This window comes from Lycorma delicatula, chromosome 5 (assembly GCF_047948215.1).
Source record: "Lycorma delicatula isolate Av1 chromosome 5, ASM4794821v1, whole genome shotgun sequence".
Lineage (NCBI taxonomy): Eukaryota > Metazoa > Arthropoda > Insecta > Hemiptera > Fulgoridae > Lycorma > Lycorma delicatula.
In genome coordinates this window covers 119,983,217-120,002,987 of record NC_134459.1, presented here as the reverse complement: position 1 = coordinate 120,002,987, position 19,771 = coordinate 119,983,217, and the positions used below count along the sequence as shown (strand labels likewise).

General features: G+C 30.6%; 1 protein-coding gene across 1 annotated transcript in view; it reads right to left on the bottom strand.

The window, feature by feature from the left end:
* The window catches only part of LOC142324522 (protein amalgam-like), a 423,072-nt gene extending 403,602 nt beyond the window's left edge, over window positions 1–19,470 (bottom strand). The window contains exon 1 of the mRNA XM_075365350.1: window positions 19,288–19,470. Coding sequence (XP_075221465.1) covers window positions 19,288–19,294 — 7 coding nt within the window. The 5' untranslated portion in view covers window positions 19,295–19,470. The remainder of the gene's footprint in view (window positions 1–19,287) is intronic.
* Window positions 19,471–19,771: the final 301 nt, after the last annotated feature.

Sequence of the window (19,771 nt, the reverse complement as noted above, 5' to 3'; positions counted from 1 at the left end):
TCACTACTAACTTCTGATTTTTTTCATTTTTTTATTATTATTGAATTATTATTTATTGTAATTTTTTTTTTACTATCAAAGATCAGTAATTATTAATAAATCAATATATTTAAATTAAAAAAAAGTAAAAAATAGGAGATGAAGTCGGATTCGAAACGATGTACCTTCCGTTTGCAAGATCAAATATTTTATTAATTAAAATTTTATTTGGCTATAACTCTGAAACCAATCAAAGAAAGTATCACTTATTATATATCGTTGAAAAGCTCTCAATGAAGGCTTATTACTGCCGTGTTAAGAAAAAGTCCAAAATCCAAAAAAATTGGATTTTGGGTCTTTTTGAACACTATTGATCCACTTGATTGCAATCAAAAGGGGAGGTGCACAACTAGATGTTACAACACTCCTAAATCCAAGATTTCAAAATACTAATTGTTTTTATGTTATGCGAGATACATATGTACAGACGTCAAGCAAATCTAAAAAACCGAAATTTTTCGCGATTACAAATTTCCTTGTATAAGGAAGTAAAATTTAAGTAAATAATTTTTTCTTTGTATTGAAATGTTTAAGTACTATATCATTTGAATCAATAGATGAATTTATTAAATTCCTATCTTTTATTAGGTTGTGTACTAGCCAACATATGGTTAGAATTTCAGTTTTTTATTTTTAGATTAATGATTTTTTTACTGGGGTAAAAACTAAGTAGATCTATTTAATTGGTATTTTCTTATGGTAGAAATACGTTAATAAAAATGATATTAGTCCGTATCTCTATGAAAATACAATTTATTATTAATGATTTATTAAATTTTAAGTTTAATTTTCACACTTTCAACCAAAAAAATTTCAATAATTACCGGACCGGTTTACATTATTCTACTATGACTACACTGAATTTAGAATAATCTTAAAATTATGTGTAATTCGACCCTTTTCTGTTTTTCTTTCCTCTAAAAGGAATCCTAACCGTTTTCAGAATATTTTAGAATGTTAATTTAGAAAAAAAATAAATTATTATTTTTCTATTAAATATTTAACCATAGTTATCAACTCAGAAGAACGTGACTAGTAATGTAAATTGATTTATAAAGCTAGTTAGAATATTATCAGGGATATAAACTAATGTTTTTCAAACTAAACATAAGTGTTAGAAAATTATTTCAATTATTTCTAAAATTTTATTCAAAAATATGCTTCAGCAATAAAAATTATTTTACCTGTAATAATCAACTTGGAGTTTGTTACAATAGAAAATTAAAACAACCATTATCTAATAACTGGATTTTGATTTTGACTAATATAAAGTGAACTCATTGTAACATACTTATAGGCGTAAGTGCAGATTAAACGCAGAAGATTTTTCATATTCATCAATTAGCAACCAATTCCTAAGCTGATAATGCAGGACGCAACTTTACCCAAGTTTTGAATAAACGTCCACGGCAAGGAACGTAGAATTACCCGAAATATTTTCTGGTTGCACGATTGCTTAATTTGAATGGAGCTCAGAAAGACAATAAAACTAAACTTTCATTTCATGTAAAATAAAAATTGAAGTCATAAATCAGATCATGGTATACTCTCAACTAATACATCAGCTTATACTTGTGCAAAAAAGTAGTGCACTCTTCTCTTACTAGGGGTTACAAATGCACTTGTTTTGAAAACACACACACAACGAAAAGTGTGTGTGTGTGTGTGTGTGTGTGTGTGTGTGTATGTGTGTGTGTTTGGATGGGTGGTTAGGTGGAACAAACCTTTCATTCAACCTATTTAAATTATGTAAACAAATAAAAATCAGCTTTAACAACTTTTGAAGGGATTGTGGATATTGAAAATACATTATGTTATGCCGTGTACGGTAGGCCTGCTTCTTAACTGGCATAAACATTTAAAAGAAGTATTGGTTTTAACGAATTATTTCTGAATTCTGAATTACCTTTTGAAATTGAACCGAAAGAAAAAAAGAACAAAGAAAAATAAACAAAACCCTCTGGAATGAAAATTTCATAAAATTATACAAAAATATAAGAAACAATTTATTCTCTCTTCTTGAAAAGAAAAGATTTAATTATAATGATATTGTTTTAATGCACACTATTTTACACAACGAAATATGATTTTAGAAATATCAAACAAAAAAAAAAAAAAATTATAGAATATCATACATAATTCACTACTACTTTAAAAATGTTAATTTATAATTTAATGCTGTCTACAAATTAATTGCCTTGTCCACATTTCTCATCATATATCAATGCACTTGTCATATACAAATGACAACAGAATCTGTCACTAATTAACATTACTAGTAATTGCACACGCTAATTTTTCAAAATTTATATTAACTTTATTAAATTAACTATATTAACTTGATATAATAATAAGAGGAACGAAGGGTTATAGTAACCATTGTATCATTCGTTAAAAAATAAATACAGAAGCCCCAAGAACATTAAAAGTAAAATAATAATTAATAGCTAATTATGTAAATTAAATTTTACAAATAAAATTATCCAATATAGTTTACCACAATAAATTCATTATCCTTTTTTCATAGTAATAACAGAACAATGACAAAGTAAAATTTTATTGATAAATCATTCATTACCATCAACTGGTGTTCTGCCTGAAGGCAGGTCTCTTACGCCACCGCTGTTTCCTCCATTCCGTTCCATTTCTTCTTCGTCGCCTTATAATTTCCAATTTTCACCTTCTCTATTAACTTAATTTTTGCTTTTACCCGCTTCCTTTCTCCTTCTACGGACCTTTCCAATGCAGCTGTCAAAAATCCATTTCCTCTAATCACTTGTTCTAACTAGTTTCCTTTTTTTTTGTGTTCTTCCCGCATAAATGTACTTTCTTCTTTAATCCTGTATGTTGCTACATCATTCTTCACTTTATCCGTCCATCTTACTTTCTCCAATCTTCCCCATATTCACATCTACAAACCCTCAATCCAGTTCCTCTTCTTCATTGTCCATTCCTTATTTCCGTACGACAAGACACTACATACGTAGTATTTGGCTAAACGTTTCCTCAGCTCTTAGTCCAGACGTTTACTGCATAGAAATTTTCTCTTCTAACTGAAGGCTTCGTTTACCAACGCTATTTCACCTTTTATTTCCATTGCGTTTCCGTCACCGTAGTACCCAAATATCTGTAATTATTTACTTTTTTCATTTCTTTTTTCACTTTTCCTTACATCTAATTCCCTTTTTTTATCTACTTCCATTATTTTAGTTTTCCTAAATTTATTTTCATTTTATACTCTTTAATTTCTTCCTCCAGGGTTGTTAACAAACTTTGATGCGCTTTGTGTGCCATCAGCTAGAATTACCATATCATCGATAAACTTATGCATTTTTTGTTTTTTCTATACTTATTTCTTCTTCTCTTTTCCTAATATATTCCTTACCATATCTTCAAAGTAAATATTAGACTTTGTCGGTGAGTGACAACATCTTTGCCTCGACCCAGACCCGTTCAGTCAGTCATATTTTTATTATCTTTTTTTTCAATTATTTTTTTATTCTCTTTCATTGCTGCTGTTTATATCATGTATAATTTTTTAATAAATCTTTAGTCTTTTATTTCAAGTATTTCTCTTTAAGATTCTCTATTATTTTCTCCAATTTGAGTATCAAATGCTTTCTCCTAAATTATGAAACATAGATTCATTCCTTTTCCTCTTCTAAACATTACTCTCCAACCATCCTTAGTAGCCATATGTCATCTCTGGTTCCTTTTTATTCCCTAAAGCCAAACTGTTACTTTTCTGTACTCTCTTCCCAAAATAAAAATAATGGAAGAAAATAATTGGATTCCATTATTCTTACCCACACTCCGGTTTAGTATTTTTAACAGTATTTTTTTAACACTATTAAATTTATTGTTCTATGTTTTGATAAATTATTATCCATTACATTATCAAATTAATATCATTTTGAAATTCAAATATATTTTGTTGAAAAAGAAAACATTTTGGAAAAATAAAAAATTAAAGGTATTACTTTCAGATATACTAAATGAAAATCATTACTAAAAAAAGGTAAAAAAAAAGAGCTACTAAGCGACAAAAATAAATAGAAAAGGATGTACAAGAGGACTTCCTTTTTCTTTATTTTCTCCTCAGGAGTATATAGGAGAAAATTAGTTGTTGAGGGGTTGGAAAAAAAGAAAGAAATTTATGATGAGCTTATACAAGTCCCTATAGCAAGTATCTAACAGTATTTCTAAAACTGTTTGAAAATTTGAGAGAGCTCTGAATCATTAAAGAAAACTGCGGAAGTAGAAGAGATAACACAAACACCGGAATTACTCTGACATTGAGATGAAATAGCTTTACTAAGTGGCATGAATAATATATGAATCAGGAGAAACTTATTCTTAGTTCAATAAAAAATACTTTATAATTAAAACTTTCAAAGGAAGCAATGACACATATATGAAAGAACTATTCCATCAGTTTAAATTTCACCCACTACAGGCGTTTTAAAGTAAGCAGGTTATGCAGTTAAGGAAAGCGTTTATGTAGAAAACAAATCACTATTATCAAACATAGTATTAAAAATTAAAAAGAAATATATAGCGAAAATTCTTGCATTTTAAACCTATAACTCACAGTTATGTGAAAAAATTAGTAAATTTTTACTCTAACTCTTCAAAATAGTTTTGGAATTATTTGGTTACGAAAAGTATAAACTTAGATTTCAATTATTTGAAATACAGTTTCAAATAATTGAAACTTTAAATTTCTTTCTCTCGGTAAATTAATTTACCGAGAGAACTGCTATATTTTTCATTTTTAAACAAATATCGATAATTTAAAATTTTAGAAGGGTTCATTAAAATACCTATTATTAAAAAAAAAAAGGGCTAGACAGTTAGGACTTGCTTTTCTCTCCCGACCCCAACACTTTCATTATCCTTATGGTTGTGATAATATTAAATATTTTACTGATATTCAATAATGAAAAAAGGATTAGTCATTTTACTTCTTTTTATCTCTATGGCCATGGTGACCGAAATTTAATGAAGTAAAATAATTAATTTTTATTTTTATTTAATGAACATATTAACTCCAAAGGGAACTAGGGCCTAGGTTTATGACTTAAAATCTTCCCTGGAGTAACACAAATGTATCCTGAAAATTTGAAAGCTATCGGTTGGCTAGTTCTCGCATGATGCTGATGCAAACAGATCCTCAAACTTTCGCATTTATTATTATTAATACGTTTATTTTGTTAATAATGTTTTTTTTACAATATTTTTGATTGTAAGTAGTTCGTCAAGAACATACTATTATTTCAGTCAGATTTAGAATTTTATTTTAGATTTAAAATTATATATAAAATATCAAAACTGGTTTCTGATATATGTATTGTATAATTTATAATCAAACATATTTACATTATTTTCTGATTGGTCGAAGTCCAGTCTCTATTAACCTCTCATAAAAGAGTTTCTGAGGGATAAATAATAAGAAATAGGGGTTTTTTCCAGTGATTAATTATGTCCAGTGACTTAATTAATTGATTAATGGAACTCATAAGAGTAGAACTAAACCAATCAATGACAATTTCACTCGGCATGGTGAGCAATGTTAAACCGGTGTCTTTAATACTCAGATGTTATTCAGTAAATATGTTTCTTAACGAACGTTCTGGTAAAAGGACAATTTTCGAAAAACCAATGAATAAACTTAAGATATTATTGTCTAAACAATCTACGAGGAGTTTTTGACTATTATTTTTTTTTTTTGGGGTTAATATCTCTCATAATTTCATTAGTTGATTTACTGATTAAAGAGAAACGGTTACCACAAATATTAATTACAATATACTGATAAATTTCATTATATTAATTTATTTTTATAAATTAAATGGAGAACAGGAGATTTGTAAAGAGACTAAATCTTCTTTCTAGATTTATCTTGAACAGTAAATTACACACAATATCTCATCTTGAATTACCTTAGCTTTACTAATCCTGTTATTTTCGCTTGACCGCCTCTTGCAAGTTAGATGAGCAGAAAGTTTCAAGCCGCACTGAATATTAGAAGCCGAATTCTCCCTTACTTGAATGTAAACCGGCACGTTTTCACTGTAATCGAATAGTCAATAAAAGAAAGAGCATTTCTTTTTTTCAGTTCATTACCGGAAATAGATAAGCTAATGATTAAAGGTGTATCGAAGAAAATAACAAGCACTTTGTACTCCTTTAATCATCAAAATATTTTAAATTATTTGAAAATTTAAACAAAATTTCCTTTGTTAATCGAATAAAATCTAATCGGCTAAAGAAAATACAAAAACCAATACATAAAAGCAAATACATAAAGCAATACAAAAATTCATATCTCTCTCTTTAATCAATTGAAGAGTATGAAAAAAATAGTGGAGATGCTGTATTTTTCTTAAAATTTTATAATTTAAAAAAAAAGACTTTACAAACAGTACCTAAATGACACTAGACAATGTCCCACGAAATCCACTTAAAAGAAGATTAGTGAGGGGGCCATCCGTGCGCTTCCTAAAGATGATATTGCTAAGGTTCAAATGAATTAAATAAACCAATAATTATATAAAGTGAATTCTTACAGACCATTAACCGACACATTGCCACTGTAGTCGAATAATCAGTAAAAGAAATAGCATTTATTTTTTCAGTTCATTACCGGAAAATGAAATTAAAAATTAAAAAGTATTTTAAATTTCAAATTTTAAATAACTATTACAGTTCTGTACCCTCGCCTTGGTAATATAAGGGAATCTTGATGATAATGGGGACTGGGTGTTCTGTTGATCTTTAGACATACATGGGCGGTAGCTTGGTTACTTGTATTGTCTTCGAAGATATACAGATAAAAGATTAGGAGCCAGTCTAAGAAGTTTTTCACAGAAACGTTTATTTTCCCCCTACTACCCCTATTGTAGGATATAGCTTTAGGGTAAGGTCTCTTCTCTATGTTAAAAGCGGTTGCAACTAGCGTCTATTCAACATGTTAGAAGCGGCTGATCTACAGATGGAGGAGGAAATATTCTCCAAATATTAGCATCATGGGACGGTTTTTTTTGTATAATATTCCAAGTTATAATGGCTTCCCACTCGTATCTTCGATAGAAGCAACTTGAATGTTGTGGCAATCAGCTGCTGGAAAGCAGTCATCTAGAAATGGAAAGAAGATACTAGTCGATACATGGAATGTAAGGACAATTCTGCATGCATAAAAGATAAATAAAAGATCGAAGAAACTACAACGAAAGAAGTATTATTATTATTCAGTTTTCTGAATACTGAAAAATTAATTAGAAAACTGAATAATTAATTAGGAAAAGTAACACAAAAAACAAAAGAGAGATTCCTTTCCGATGAATACTAAGATATAGTAAATATATAAGAAAAAGAACAGTGTAAAATCAGTAACATCGGATGAATGGAGGAAGAGTATAAGTTGAAGAAATTTTTATAAGGTGAAAGGAATACATAAAGAGATTATACAAATCTAACAAAAATTCAAATGATCTTCCCGTAGAGGATCAGGTTGAAATCGAAGAGGATGAAGTAGCAACAGAAATCCTAAAATCGGAAATTATATAAACAAAAATTTTATGAAGAATGGAAAAATTGAAGGAATACTTAAGCTGTTAATAAAAGTGATGAAATGTCTTAATAAAGAATGGTTACAAGAGATGATGAAACTGCGTTACGTAATATATAATCATCGGTTATGGTCAGAAGACTTTCTTAAAGCTCTACTGTTTCCATTTCTTAAACACGGTTCTATAAAATCAAGATTATACATAATTTAATTGAATTTCACATTCATCAAAGATTCTTTTGCGAATTCTGAACAGAAGAGGATTAAAAAATGTTGCAAACGATTAGAGAAAAATATGAACTTCGAAAAGGGAACGGGGTATAGCGATGCAATTGAGCTTATAATTGTTGGTGAGTATGTAAAAAGTGACAAAAGATTGGAAAAAGCATTCTACCGTGTCAAATGGATTAAGACGTAAAAGCACATCTGAAGATAGAAAATTAGATAAAAAATTTTACCTGAATTATAAAATGTTGACGAAAATAGATGATGCTTAAAAACTGGATGATTTATCCTCAGTGAGAGAATTGTATTGCCCAATAATATAGGTGGTGCAATCTCTCCTACATTTACCCTCTTTGATACTTCATCATTTGTCCTCCAAATCCTGGTTCTTATTATTTGGGCTCAGGAAAAGAAACGTTACTAGGTTTTTAATGAATGTAAACTCCTAAAAAATATACTGCTAACCAACCTTCAATAAAATATGGGAAAATTAAATAATTACTATATTTGAACCATTATTTTTCGGAGAGCATGAAAAGGTCTATTTAAACAGACAAGTTCAAATTTTTTGAGACCAAAACTATTCACGTTCCTCTATTTTTCAGCCTGCCCTGGTTTAAGAAAATTGAAATATTAATCTATTAAATTGCCATTCTTTTTAAAAATGTGGTCTACTTGAGGGGGCCTGAACAAGACTAAATCATGACTACGGTTCTTAAGTTTCCTTGGTATCTAAGGTCCCAAGTTCCTTTAAAATAACGAAAATTTAATTATAACTGCACACCATCTTATTGTCCAAAACATTAGAAGAAGAAAATAACAAAATTTTACATATAAATTCACACCGTATCATTTCTGATTAGTCAGGTTGCGAAAAAAACAGAGGAAAAGATTTATTTTCAGTTTTCAGAAGATTTATCTTGAGTCAATCCCGGTCACCACACCACCCACCCATTCGTAGCTTTGATCGGCTTTACCGGCGGTCGTCTTTAGACGGTGTTTCTAAACCTAATAACACATCACAATCATCAGTTTGGTTTCTGTCAGGATTCCATTGTTGCAAATACTTCGGAAGCATTTCCAACAGGGTATTTCATCAGGGTCAAAGCCAGCACTCTCAAAAATCTTAAATATACTGTTTTCCTTAAGTTGTTGTACAATATAAATATAATTTGAGTTTTGTTGGGGCATAATGAAAGTATTTTGAATTATTACATTTTAATTTAAGGGTTTAATTTTAATTAGGATTTTAGGGTTTAATTTTGCAACCCTAAAATCCTTTGTGTAAATTCTAACAGAATTAAAGAATTTTATTTATTTTGAAAAAAAAAAATTGAAATTAACTTAACAAAAACAATTTGATTTTTATAAATTTTCAGTAACATATTTTATTAATTATAAATAAAACAAGATGTCCAACGTCATCAAAATCTGAACTAAACCGTAGAATTAGGCCTCTTTTTCTTTTAATTTGCGGTAGACAATGTATAGCTGTTAGCATAACTATTATTTTTCAGGTATTATTACTGCAGAATCTATCTTTCACTTTCCTTATTCAAGAAAATAAGCTAATCTAAACAATGATTTACATGAACTAACACATGTAATTACAATACACATAATCTGAATTAATATTGATTTTTTTCAGATCTAAAAGATATACTTCAGAATTAATTGTCTCCATACGTATTACCATTTAAATTTACGTACGTAAAAGCGTTCCTGGAACACTTTGATATTTAGTTTTAATACCCTCTGTAATAATAGAAAAAGTAGAGTATTTTTCGGAATTTCGCAAACAAAATTTTCCAACTTTTTTAACGAATTATTATAATGTAGCTTATTATTTGATTGTCTATAATTTGTATATTTAACGTTAATTAGGAGAACTATGTGAGCTAAGCGTGCGGAGGTTATAACTGGTTAGGTTATGTTGACATACGTATGGATTCGTGCACGATTCCGTGTACTGACGAATCGTACGTATATAAACATAATCTAACCAAACGTAACCTACGCTCGCTTTGCTCGCTAAACACATCTAATTTATGTTAAATATACAAATAACATTATAATTTTTTTTTTTTTTTGGCTGTGAAATTTGAAAAAGTATCAAAGAATACAATGTCAAATGAAAAAAAAAATTAATGTTATTGTTTATATATATAATTATTTCATTAAATTTTACTTGTACGCTGAAAACTCATAATTTGTCAGAAAATACATTTTTTGTATCTGCTTTTTTTAATGATTCAATTTCCAGTATCTTATTTATAATATATGTAAATTATAATAAGAATAATATAAAGTTGAAAATAAGCACACCATATATTAAACAGTGGAAGAAATCCGAAATTTCAGTTTAATTTTTATTTTAAGAAAACTTAGACTAAAATTTATAATAATCCTTATTTAGAAATAAGTAATAATAATTTAAAACTGAAACTGAAATAAAATGTTTGTTAATAAATGTGAATGCCATCTATATCAGCAGGTAATAAATATGTGTGCAGTGGGCGAATCGTCCACTAGGCACTTAACAAATTAATGGTTTGCTATTTAATACCATCAAAGGTTATAACAACCTTCAAAGCAATAGCCTGCACTACTTATGTTATAAATTGTTAGCAGACTGTGGACTATAATTAATACAGGCTTTATTGTATTATGTAAACGTATTATTTCATTAAAGGGTAGTTGACCAATATTATTGTTATTATTATTATTATTGTTTATTGCCAAATTTTCCTCTCTATAACTCAAAATATTCTTGGAGTTAATAAGGCTATATTATTTTGAATTAATTAATTTTATAAACTTTTTTACAACCTTCTCGTTAAAAAAATCAACGCATTTATATTTTCGTTCTTTTTAAAATTCTTATCTACTTCAATTTTTTTCAGTTTCCGTGCATTTGTGTTTTTATTGTATATAATTATTTGTTTTAATTCAATAAGAAATAATTAAAAAAAAAATAAAGGTAGCAAAAATGTTACTGAAGTTAATCGCTAAAAATATTTCTAAAAAAAGAAAAATATAGAATAAAAAAATATAGAATTGTTGTTTGTGTACAGTTTAAAAAAAGTTAAAGTCACCATAATTAAATATTTTTATTTATTCAAACTTTCTTCAATCTGTGACTGTTAATATCGGAGTAACATCTGATTCATTAATTCCTTTAAATTGTAGAAAAAAAATTTAATAGAATCACACCAATGCTCCAATAAACAAGCTATTTGATATAATTTCCTGATGTTTGAATACGAAATTTTAAAACAAAACTTTAGTTCGTATTATTAACTTAGGATGTGAAAGTGTGGAGAAAAAGGAAATACACCACTTTTTTTGTCTATACCCGTAATTTTGACTGTAAATCTTGAAAAATAAAAGATTAATAAAAGGGTTGAATTTTACACTATTTTTTCGATTAACACTTACAAACAGTTTTGATACCACCATTCTGAAATCATTTTTTAACATTTTTATGAAAAATTGACGTGTGTAGTCGGTTTCCATTAATAGTAGAAAACCTTGGTAATAATTTTAAAAAACTTTAGAAAATTCGTTTGGCTGTAACTGTTATAAACATGCAAACAAAAAATTTAAAGTAAGTCAATACGTCGACTTTATTAGTATGTCGATTTAAAACAGGACCTCATTTCGTTTGATTAAAAATTGTTCTTATAAACTAACTTCTGGTCTGTCGGAAAGCAGTGTTTTTAAATCGTTTCGTTATAAAATGATTCTTTAATTGTAATCTTGTAAAAATGTGTTGATGCAGACTTAATTACTACAAAAAAACAGGCTTGCGTGGACTTTTAATATCATCTATTAAAAATTTAGAAAAATGTCATCCTTCTATCTAACTGATAAAATATACTACGATATTATTAAAAAAAAACACACATAAAAAAACAACTATATCTCTGAATAATTTAAAAATTAGTCATAGAATCATTTTTAAAATGATTTATGAACAAATAAAAAATATTAGCAAAATACGAAGTAATAATATTAAAATTAAAAATATCAAAATCTCACAAAAACATAATTTGATGTACATAAAAGTCATATAAATTAAATTCTTATATCGCATGGTAATCAACTCACCTTGGAAAAATACAGTTTAAGAGGCACCTATAAATTAAGTTATCATGTTGTTATAGATTTTTAGATTCACCTTCCTTTCACGTGCGATTATGTTAGATTTTATAAAAACTCTCTCCTAAATTTTGCCTTTTTAAAGTTAAGTTCATGGATATAAATAAAAAAGTAAGAAGCAAAGAAATACATATACATTACTAAATATTCAAGTTAAATAAATTTTTAAATTATTATTTATATATCCGCTGTTTTCTGCGACAGTGGTGTATTTGTTGATTCTAATTAAAATTTATATTTGTGTTATATTATGGTTGCAGTTACGTTTTTTAAAATTAGTTTTCGTTAGGTATTAAGATTTTGTTTTTTTATTTTGTTATAGCATTTGAGACTCTTTGCAATCTTTCGCTCCTTTGCTAATGCGTGTTTGTTTAATTGTTTACTATTTTTATGTTTATTTGATTCATTTATTTATGTTTTGTTTTTTCTTAGTATGGGTCAATTACCATCAGTAGATATGATCGACGAAGAGCCATCTGATTGTGGAGGTTGCCACATAACAGCTAGAAATGTGGTCAGTTACCATCGTTGAATAAAGACCCGAGGAGGATAGCGCATAGAAAACTGATTAGAGACGATGAAGCAGACAATCTATCGGAAAATTCAAGTGATGACAAGAGTGTAATTATGGAAACTCAACCTACTTCTAGTCAGTAGAGAACCATACCTGTGTCTAGAAAACAGACTGTGATTTATAATCCTAACAATTATCCATATCAAATAAATTTAGTGGCCTTCCGTTAGAGGATATATTACGAACCAAACGGAACCTGTCAAGCCCCCACCTATTGTGCTTTACGGGATAAATAATGGGCTAAGGGTGTACGAACTAAACGGTCGTGGGTAAGGGGTATTACAACATTCGACTGGTAGGATGTAAACAATTAAGAATAATTTCTAAGGATATTGAGATGTACAAAAAATCATAAATATAGTTCGAGAACACGAGTTAATAAGGCATACCTTCACTAGAAAATATCAACGAGCCTTTTGTGTCGTGATTAGGAACCTGCACCACTCGATTCCACTGGAGATGTTCAAGGAGGAAATCGAAGGCCACAGGCATCGGGTGAAGGACAAAATAAATCACCCCACAAAGCAACTAAAGAGCCTACATTGACTTTTTTCGTGAACCTAGAATCGCAAGAGAACAACAGAACAATATTTGATTGTACATTACGAATTGCAGCATGTCGTTCGAAACGCCGCGGAAACCAACAGACCTCGTGCAATGCATGAGGTGCCAACGTACTGTCGACACACGAAAAACAATTCCATGACACCCTTCTGCTGTGTGAAGTGTGGGAAAGACTATCGAACAGCTAATTGTTCCAGGAAGGACTCCTATAACCTGTTCTGTGTGTCAATCCGACCATCCAGTAAACTATCGAGGCTGTAGAGTGTACCAAGAAATATTAGAGAGGAGACGAAGGCGAAAGGTCAATTGAAACGCACAACTTGCTCCGAGAGTCGAATCCGGTAGCCGCAGGGTGACCGATCTCGTGTTTGATGATAAAGATTTTCCCTCATTGGGACGTGGGGCGCCTGAAACCGTCGGCAAAAAGCCCGATTTTCTCCACAAAATACGACAGCTGGCTGTATTGGTAAGAACAATGAAGACAGGTTAGACAGGCTTTCATCAAATATAGATTTCCTAGTTCAATAGATTGGAAGTCTAATAAACGTTTTTACTCAGGTACTCTCAAAAATCTATTAATGACAAAATTTCTACGGATCGTTACATGGAACAATAACGACCTACTTTCTAGGCGAGAAGAATTAGGAAATATGGCAATTGTCAATTCTCTGGACGTAATAATGGTATGGTAGACGTACTTTATAGACCGGAATTACCGTAGGTTTTAAGGTTTCTCTGTGTATGTAACGAATCACCCAGACAGGTGAGCCCATGGAGGGACTGCGATACTGGTTTAGGAATTCTCTGAAGCATCATCAATTTCCAGGTTTCCGCACTAACCAGATTCAGGCAACCACAGTTGAAGTTACAGACCGGTTGGGACCTATATGACTGTTCGCGGTGTACTGTCCTGCGCGCCATACTATAACTAACGAGTTGTTTTTTGAATACATTGCAACACTAGGTTCTACGTTTATCGCTGGTGTGGACTGGAATGCAAAAGACCCGTTGTGGGGTTCGCGGTTGACAACCAGTAGGGAAAGGATGTTGAGGAGGTGTGTTCAGAATCTACTCCTGAACGTAGTTTCGGGATTCCAGCCGACATACTGGCCCACGGATCTAACGAAGATTCTGGATTTACTTGACTTTTTTATCACTAAATACACTTACATACATTTTTTATTAACTAAATACGCTCTAGTTAGAAAACAGCTATGATTCAACGTCGGACCACTCACCCACTTTACTTACAGTGAGCATAATGGTGCTGAGGAGGAAAAGGAGGCCTATCCTGCATACGGAACGAACTGATTGGCCATCTTATTAAGACTGGAGAAACTGACTGACCCATTTCCGCTCGATGCCCCTGAGGCTGTTGACTATGAAACATACTTTCTGACGTCGGACATGCAGAAGGTGCATGGCGATCTACACCTGAAGATGTACATTCGACCAGGGACAATACCTATCCGAGAGAAGTTACACATCTAACTGGCTCAAAACGGGGTCTCAGACGAAATTGGCAGCATTTCAGGAGGCCGGAAGATAGGACTCTTCTTAATAGGGCTGCGCCAAGGTTGAGGAGGTTGTTGAAAACTATCAGAAACGAAAAATACAAGGAGTATATCGGAAATTTTTCTAACCTAAATAGAGACGGATGCATACTTATGGAAGCCTACAACGATCCCCAAGAACGCTTCCTGCCCTACAAGGACGTACTGGGTTATTGATAAGGGATGACAGAGAGAAGGCTATTTGCTTCACATAAGTAACATTCCAACCTCATCATAATGAGAGTCCTAATGATAAAGATATTGAAGACTTCTTAGAGAGCCCAATGCCGGTCAGCTTTCCGATTACACTGGTATCAACAAAGGAGTTACTTAAATTAATCAACCAGGGAAGGCGACTAAAGAAAGTCCCGGGTTTTGACTTAGTGACGCACAAAGTGCTTCTCATGCTTCCCTTTACAGGCATGAAGTACATTAAGAATTTCTTTAACGCTGTCTGCGGACGTCTTACTCCCCAGCGGAGTAAAAGGTGTGGTAATGATCTTGAAACCAGGGCAGCCTGTACAGGAATTATCTAAATTGTTTGAGAAGCTGTTACTTCGAAGGTTTAGGCCAGTTTTGGAGTGTAAGGGGATAATTCCGGACCACCAATTTGGGTTCAGGTGCAGCCACTTCACCATCGAACTACCCCATAGAATCGTCAAAGTCATCAGTGGATGTCTGTAGGAAAGTGAATTTTGCTCGGCGGCGTTAGACATCCAACAGGCCTTTCATAAGGTATGGTTGGTTGGCTGGCTTGCTGTATAAATTGAAATTACAACTTCCTCAACATTACTACCTGGTCTTACGAAATTATCTCGAGAGGTGTTTGTCTCAGGTGAAATGTGGTGATGAGTTATCGAGATTCTTTGAGATTGGGTCAGGTGTTCCCCAGAGCTCTGTAGTAGGTCCTGTGTAATATTCCATATTCACTGTGGACCGTCCACATCTGAAAGACTGCATCGTCACCATATTTGTCGATGATACTGCTACGAGTATTTTTGCCTTAACGAAGACCCTGGCGTAGCCTTGCGGGAGCTATAAATGGCACTAGACCTTCTCTGTGGGTGGTAGAAAAATGGAGAATTAAGTTACTAAATCACAGTACGTGACATTCGCCGTGCGGAAGGGCGACTGCCCCAGTGTGTATTTGGATGTTGTCTTTATCCCACAAGCAGAGAGTGTACAATACTAAAGACTTCACATAGATCGGCGTTTGACCTGGAAGTGTCACGTGAGAATGAAGAGAAAACAACTATACGCGAAGAATAACATGGAGATCATGAACTTTTGAGGTCTGTATAGTAATGAGTAACGGTCGGTAGGGTAATAGTCGGGACAGTAGTGGGTAGTCTGTATAGTCGTGGGCAATAAAGTAAATAAATAACATAATACTTTAACTGAATTTTTTTTCGAGTAAAGAGATTCGTACACAAAAATTGTACCAAAATTCTAACAGGGTTTCACAAAAAAAAATATATATTTTGATATTTTGATACTCCTAAACCGGCTATCAATGAAAAATTTAATTCATATGTATGTATATATATATATAATTTATTTTTGAAACAAAAATTAAAGATTTAGGAAAAAATGTATTTTTTTCAGTGGTGTATTAGGCTGTTAGGTCTACAGCCCAGAAAAAAATTAATAGGTTATCTGATTTATCTACTCGTATTATACAATATAAAAATCTAGTGTTTTCCGTTAGTCTGTTATCTTACACGCAATAACTACTCATCGACTGAGCTTAAATTTTGTATGAACATAGGTTTTATACACGGAAAGAACGTAGGAGTATTCCCGTTACAAAATATTTACATTTCAAGACAGTATCCGGTTTAATCGCTTACTGTAACAACCGGATTATGTTCCTTGCCTATATTCAACGTTACTACTGCCAAACACTTGGTCAAATCGAATTCGAACACTACTTGCAATATTTTAATTATATTTTTTTTACCAAAACAGTCTGTCTTTTTCGATAAATAAAGACTTGTGACAATATTGACTTTGTGAAAATAAATGTGTCACAAGGGCAGACGCTTCAAGTGGCTGGTCTCCACTTGTAGAATCAGTGCTTCCCACATGAGTAACTGCTTGTGGGTTATGTTCCAGAATCTCCTGTACGAAAAATTTGTAGAAGATGAAAATAACCCCTGTCTAGCCAGGGGGTGGTGCCCCCTTAGACAGAAAAGGCGAACGAACCCGAGCCCTGACCGGTTAGTTCAGTATATTTATTTAAATTCACAGAAAACGAGTGTTAAACAAATTTATTTTATTTCAAGTTTTTCTTTTAACTTTTTTCTAATTTTAAAATGAGAAATGTGGTTTAAAATTATTTGTATAAATAAAAGTTAATTTTATTCTGACCTGCAACAATTCGATTTTTATCTACAAAAGTTGGGTGATCTACATATTTTGTGATTTTAAGAAAAAGAATTTTAATACCCTCTTCTTAAAGTTAAACGAACTAAAATATTGTTAACTTCTACTCCTTTTCACGCTTAAATAATAAATTAAAGAGTCATAAATCATAACTGCTAGACTCGTTATATATACTTTATACATCAACAGAGTATGGTCATATTAATCGAGAACCTTTACCTTACGCACCTTGTGTATTACAACTGCTTTACATAATAAAGATTTTTTTATAATAAATTGTAGAAGATATTACCACAACAATCACTGGTTGATTACATGATCATCAGATCATGTAATTCAAAGAAGCTGAAAATATTCCTAGCAAAAAGTATATATATTCAAATAAAATAAAAATTTTAATACTTTTATTTTATGAAGGAGAAATGGGTTAAAAATTGTTTGATAGGAAAATTATCTTCCATAAATAATTCGTGTGAAACGATGGTTATTAATTATTTCCCAAGAAAATATCATTAAAATTGTTAAGTAAAGATTTCTATCAACGTTATTGATGGAAACATATACACAAAGTTATATATAAAAACCGATTTTTTCAAATATTCATATTACATTTATTTCGAAATTCGGACTATGTTGTTGTACTAGAAGATACCAAAGGATGTCCAGACATGACGTTTGAGATTTTTACTTCCTTCAAAAATATGTTTTGAAAAATAATAGTAATATCAAAATATATAAATAAATATATATATATATATTTAAATAATCTGGAGATGATAAATAATTAATTTCAATTTTAAATTAAAAAAAACTTTGGTTGGTAAAGGTTCCTTCCTCTATGACCTCGCTAAGGTTTTTTATGCGTATTAAATAATGATGTTTAAATTAAATTTCAAACATTACCGATTTTCTTTTTTTAATTAATGATAGAACTTAAGAGTAACCGAGTTAGTTACACTGCTGAAACTCACAATTTCATAAAAGTACTCTGAAAAAACATGACTCTGAAAAAGAACGGATTGAATATATAAAGATATTAATTTTCAATTAAAGGGAGCCTGATCCCCGTGGAACTAAAGAAGTGATTTTTTCACAACGTTAAATACATTTTTAAAAAGAATGGTTCCAATTCTGTAGTATTTAAAATATTTTTAATTGAGAAAAGTTAGGGGCATTAGCTCTTTTGGTACGAAATAAGGTGTGAACTTATTCTACTTTTGTATGACTTTTAATTATTTTTTTAAGCTAACGATGGAAATATTGTAACAGTTAAATTTATTTTAATTTTGGGGGCTGGTGTTTAGGAAATGTAAAAGGGAAAACATTTTGTACGTCATTCATTTTTAATGGTTTTCTAATTGTGTTTTAACACAATCAGAAAACAAGTTGAGGAAGCAAATCCTGAAACACTTCTTCTCTAAGTTTGTTTATTTATTTTTTTTAAAGTTACAACACTTTTTCAAAAAGAGGGCATGAGTGGTCTGAAGGGAAAAAAGCTTAAAAGTCTTCCCCTTTTTCTATTAAGCTATCAATTGAGAGTCTATGACTCTCTTGTGATATTAAATAAATTGGCTGTGTTTTCTATTTCATAAAATAAATAAAAATATTTATTAGATTTAATAAATTAAATAACCTATCCTGATAAAATTTACAAATAAAAATATTGCTAATAAGATTTAATGGATAGCAGGTAAGATTTTAATATTTCATCAGGCCTATCTCTATTGTATGAAATACAACATTAACTGGAAAATTCTGGATAGACCAGTGCAAACAAATAGATTTCTTAAGCTTTGTTTTAATTTAATTTAATATTCAAAACAATTGGAATATTAACGGAACAATACTAATTGGTGTAGATGATTAAGAAAAATGAGCAATATTGAAAAAAAAATATCAGCTTGATATTATAGGAGCAATACTGAAATACTATCAGCGTGGGTGTAGAAACGAACGAAGTAAACATTTTAGTGATTTTTTATTAGGGTGTAATTAAACACCACGGAAGGGAACAAAAAAAAAAGACAACACTACGGAAGAACAATAAGAATATTATATAAATTCTAAGCTGAATATAAAAAGTAGTTGAATAAAAGTAGCTGAATATTTGAATTAGTAGTTATTAAAATTCTTGAGAAAGACAAGAAACTAAAAAATTAATTATACATTACTTTATTTTGCAGTACGTTTAATTAGTTAGTAATTTAATTACTTACAAAACATCGAATCCACTGTGTCATATGTTAAGCATATCAGTTTATATGATAATTATCAGATTACAAAATTTAAACCAGTTAACTGTGCACAATATCATAAAGAGATAACAAACAAAGACCAGATACAGCGTACGAAAACACGTTTACACTGGTAACTCATACACAACCTATGTTTGTCTGTTCATGTTTGTCTACGATGATACTTGAGCTGCGTGTGTAGGAGCACATGTTCTGCGCAACTGTGCGACGCATACCTCGATAACACACTGTCAGCTCTTTCAAACGTCAGTTAACAGTTTGTTCCGTTGATTACAACGACAATCGCTAATAAAATGTAATATTTATTTAAAATCATACGTTTAAAACTACTACAAATTACAGAAAAATATATAAATCTCTCTAAATTATTCGAGTTAAATTGAAATCAGTTCAATATTTTAATTAAACCGATTTTATTTAGCTAATATTAAATTTATGATCTTAA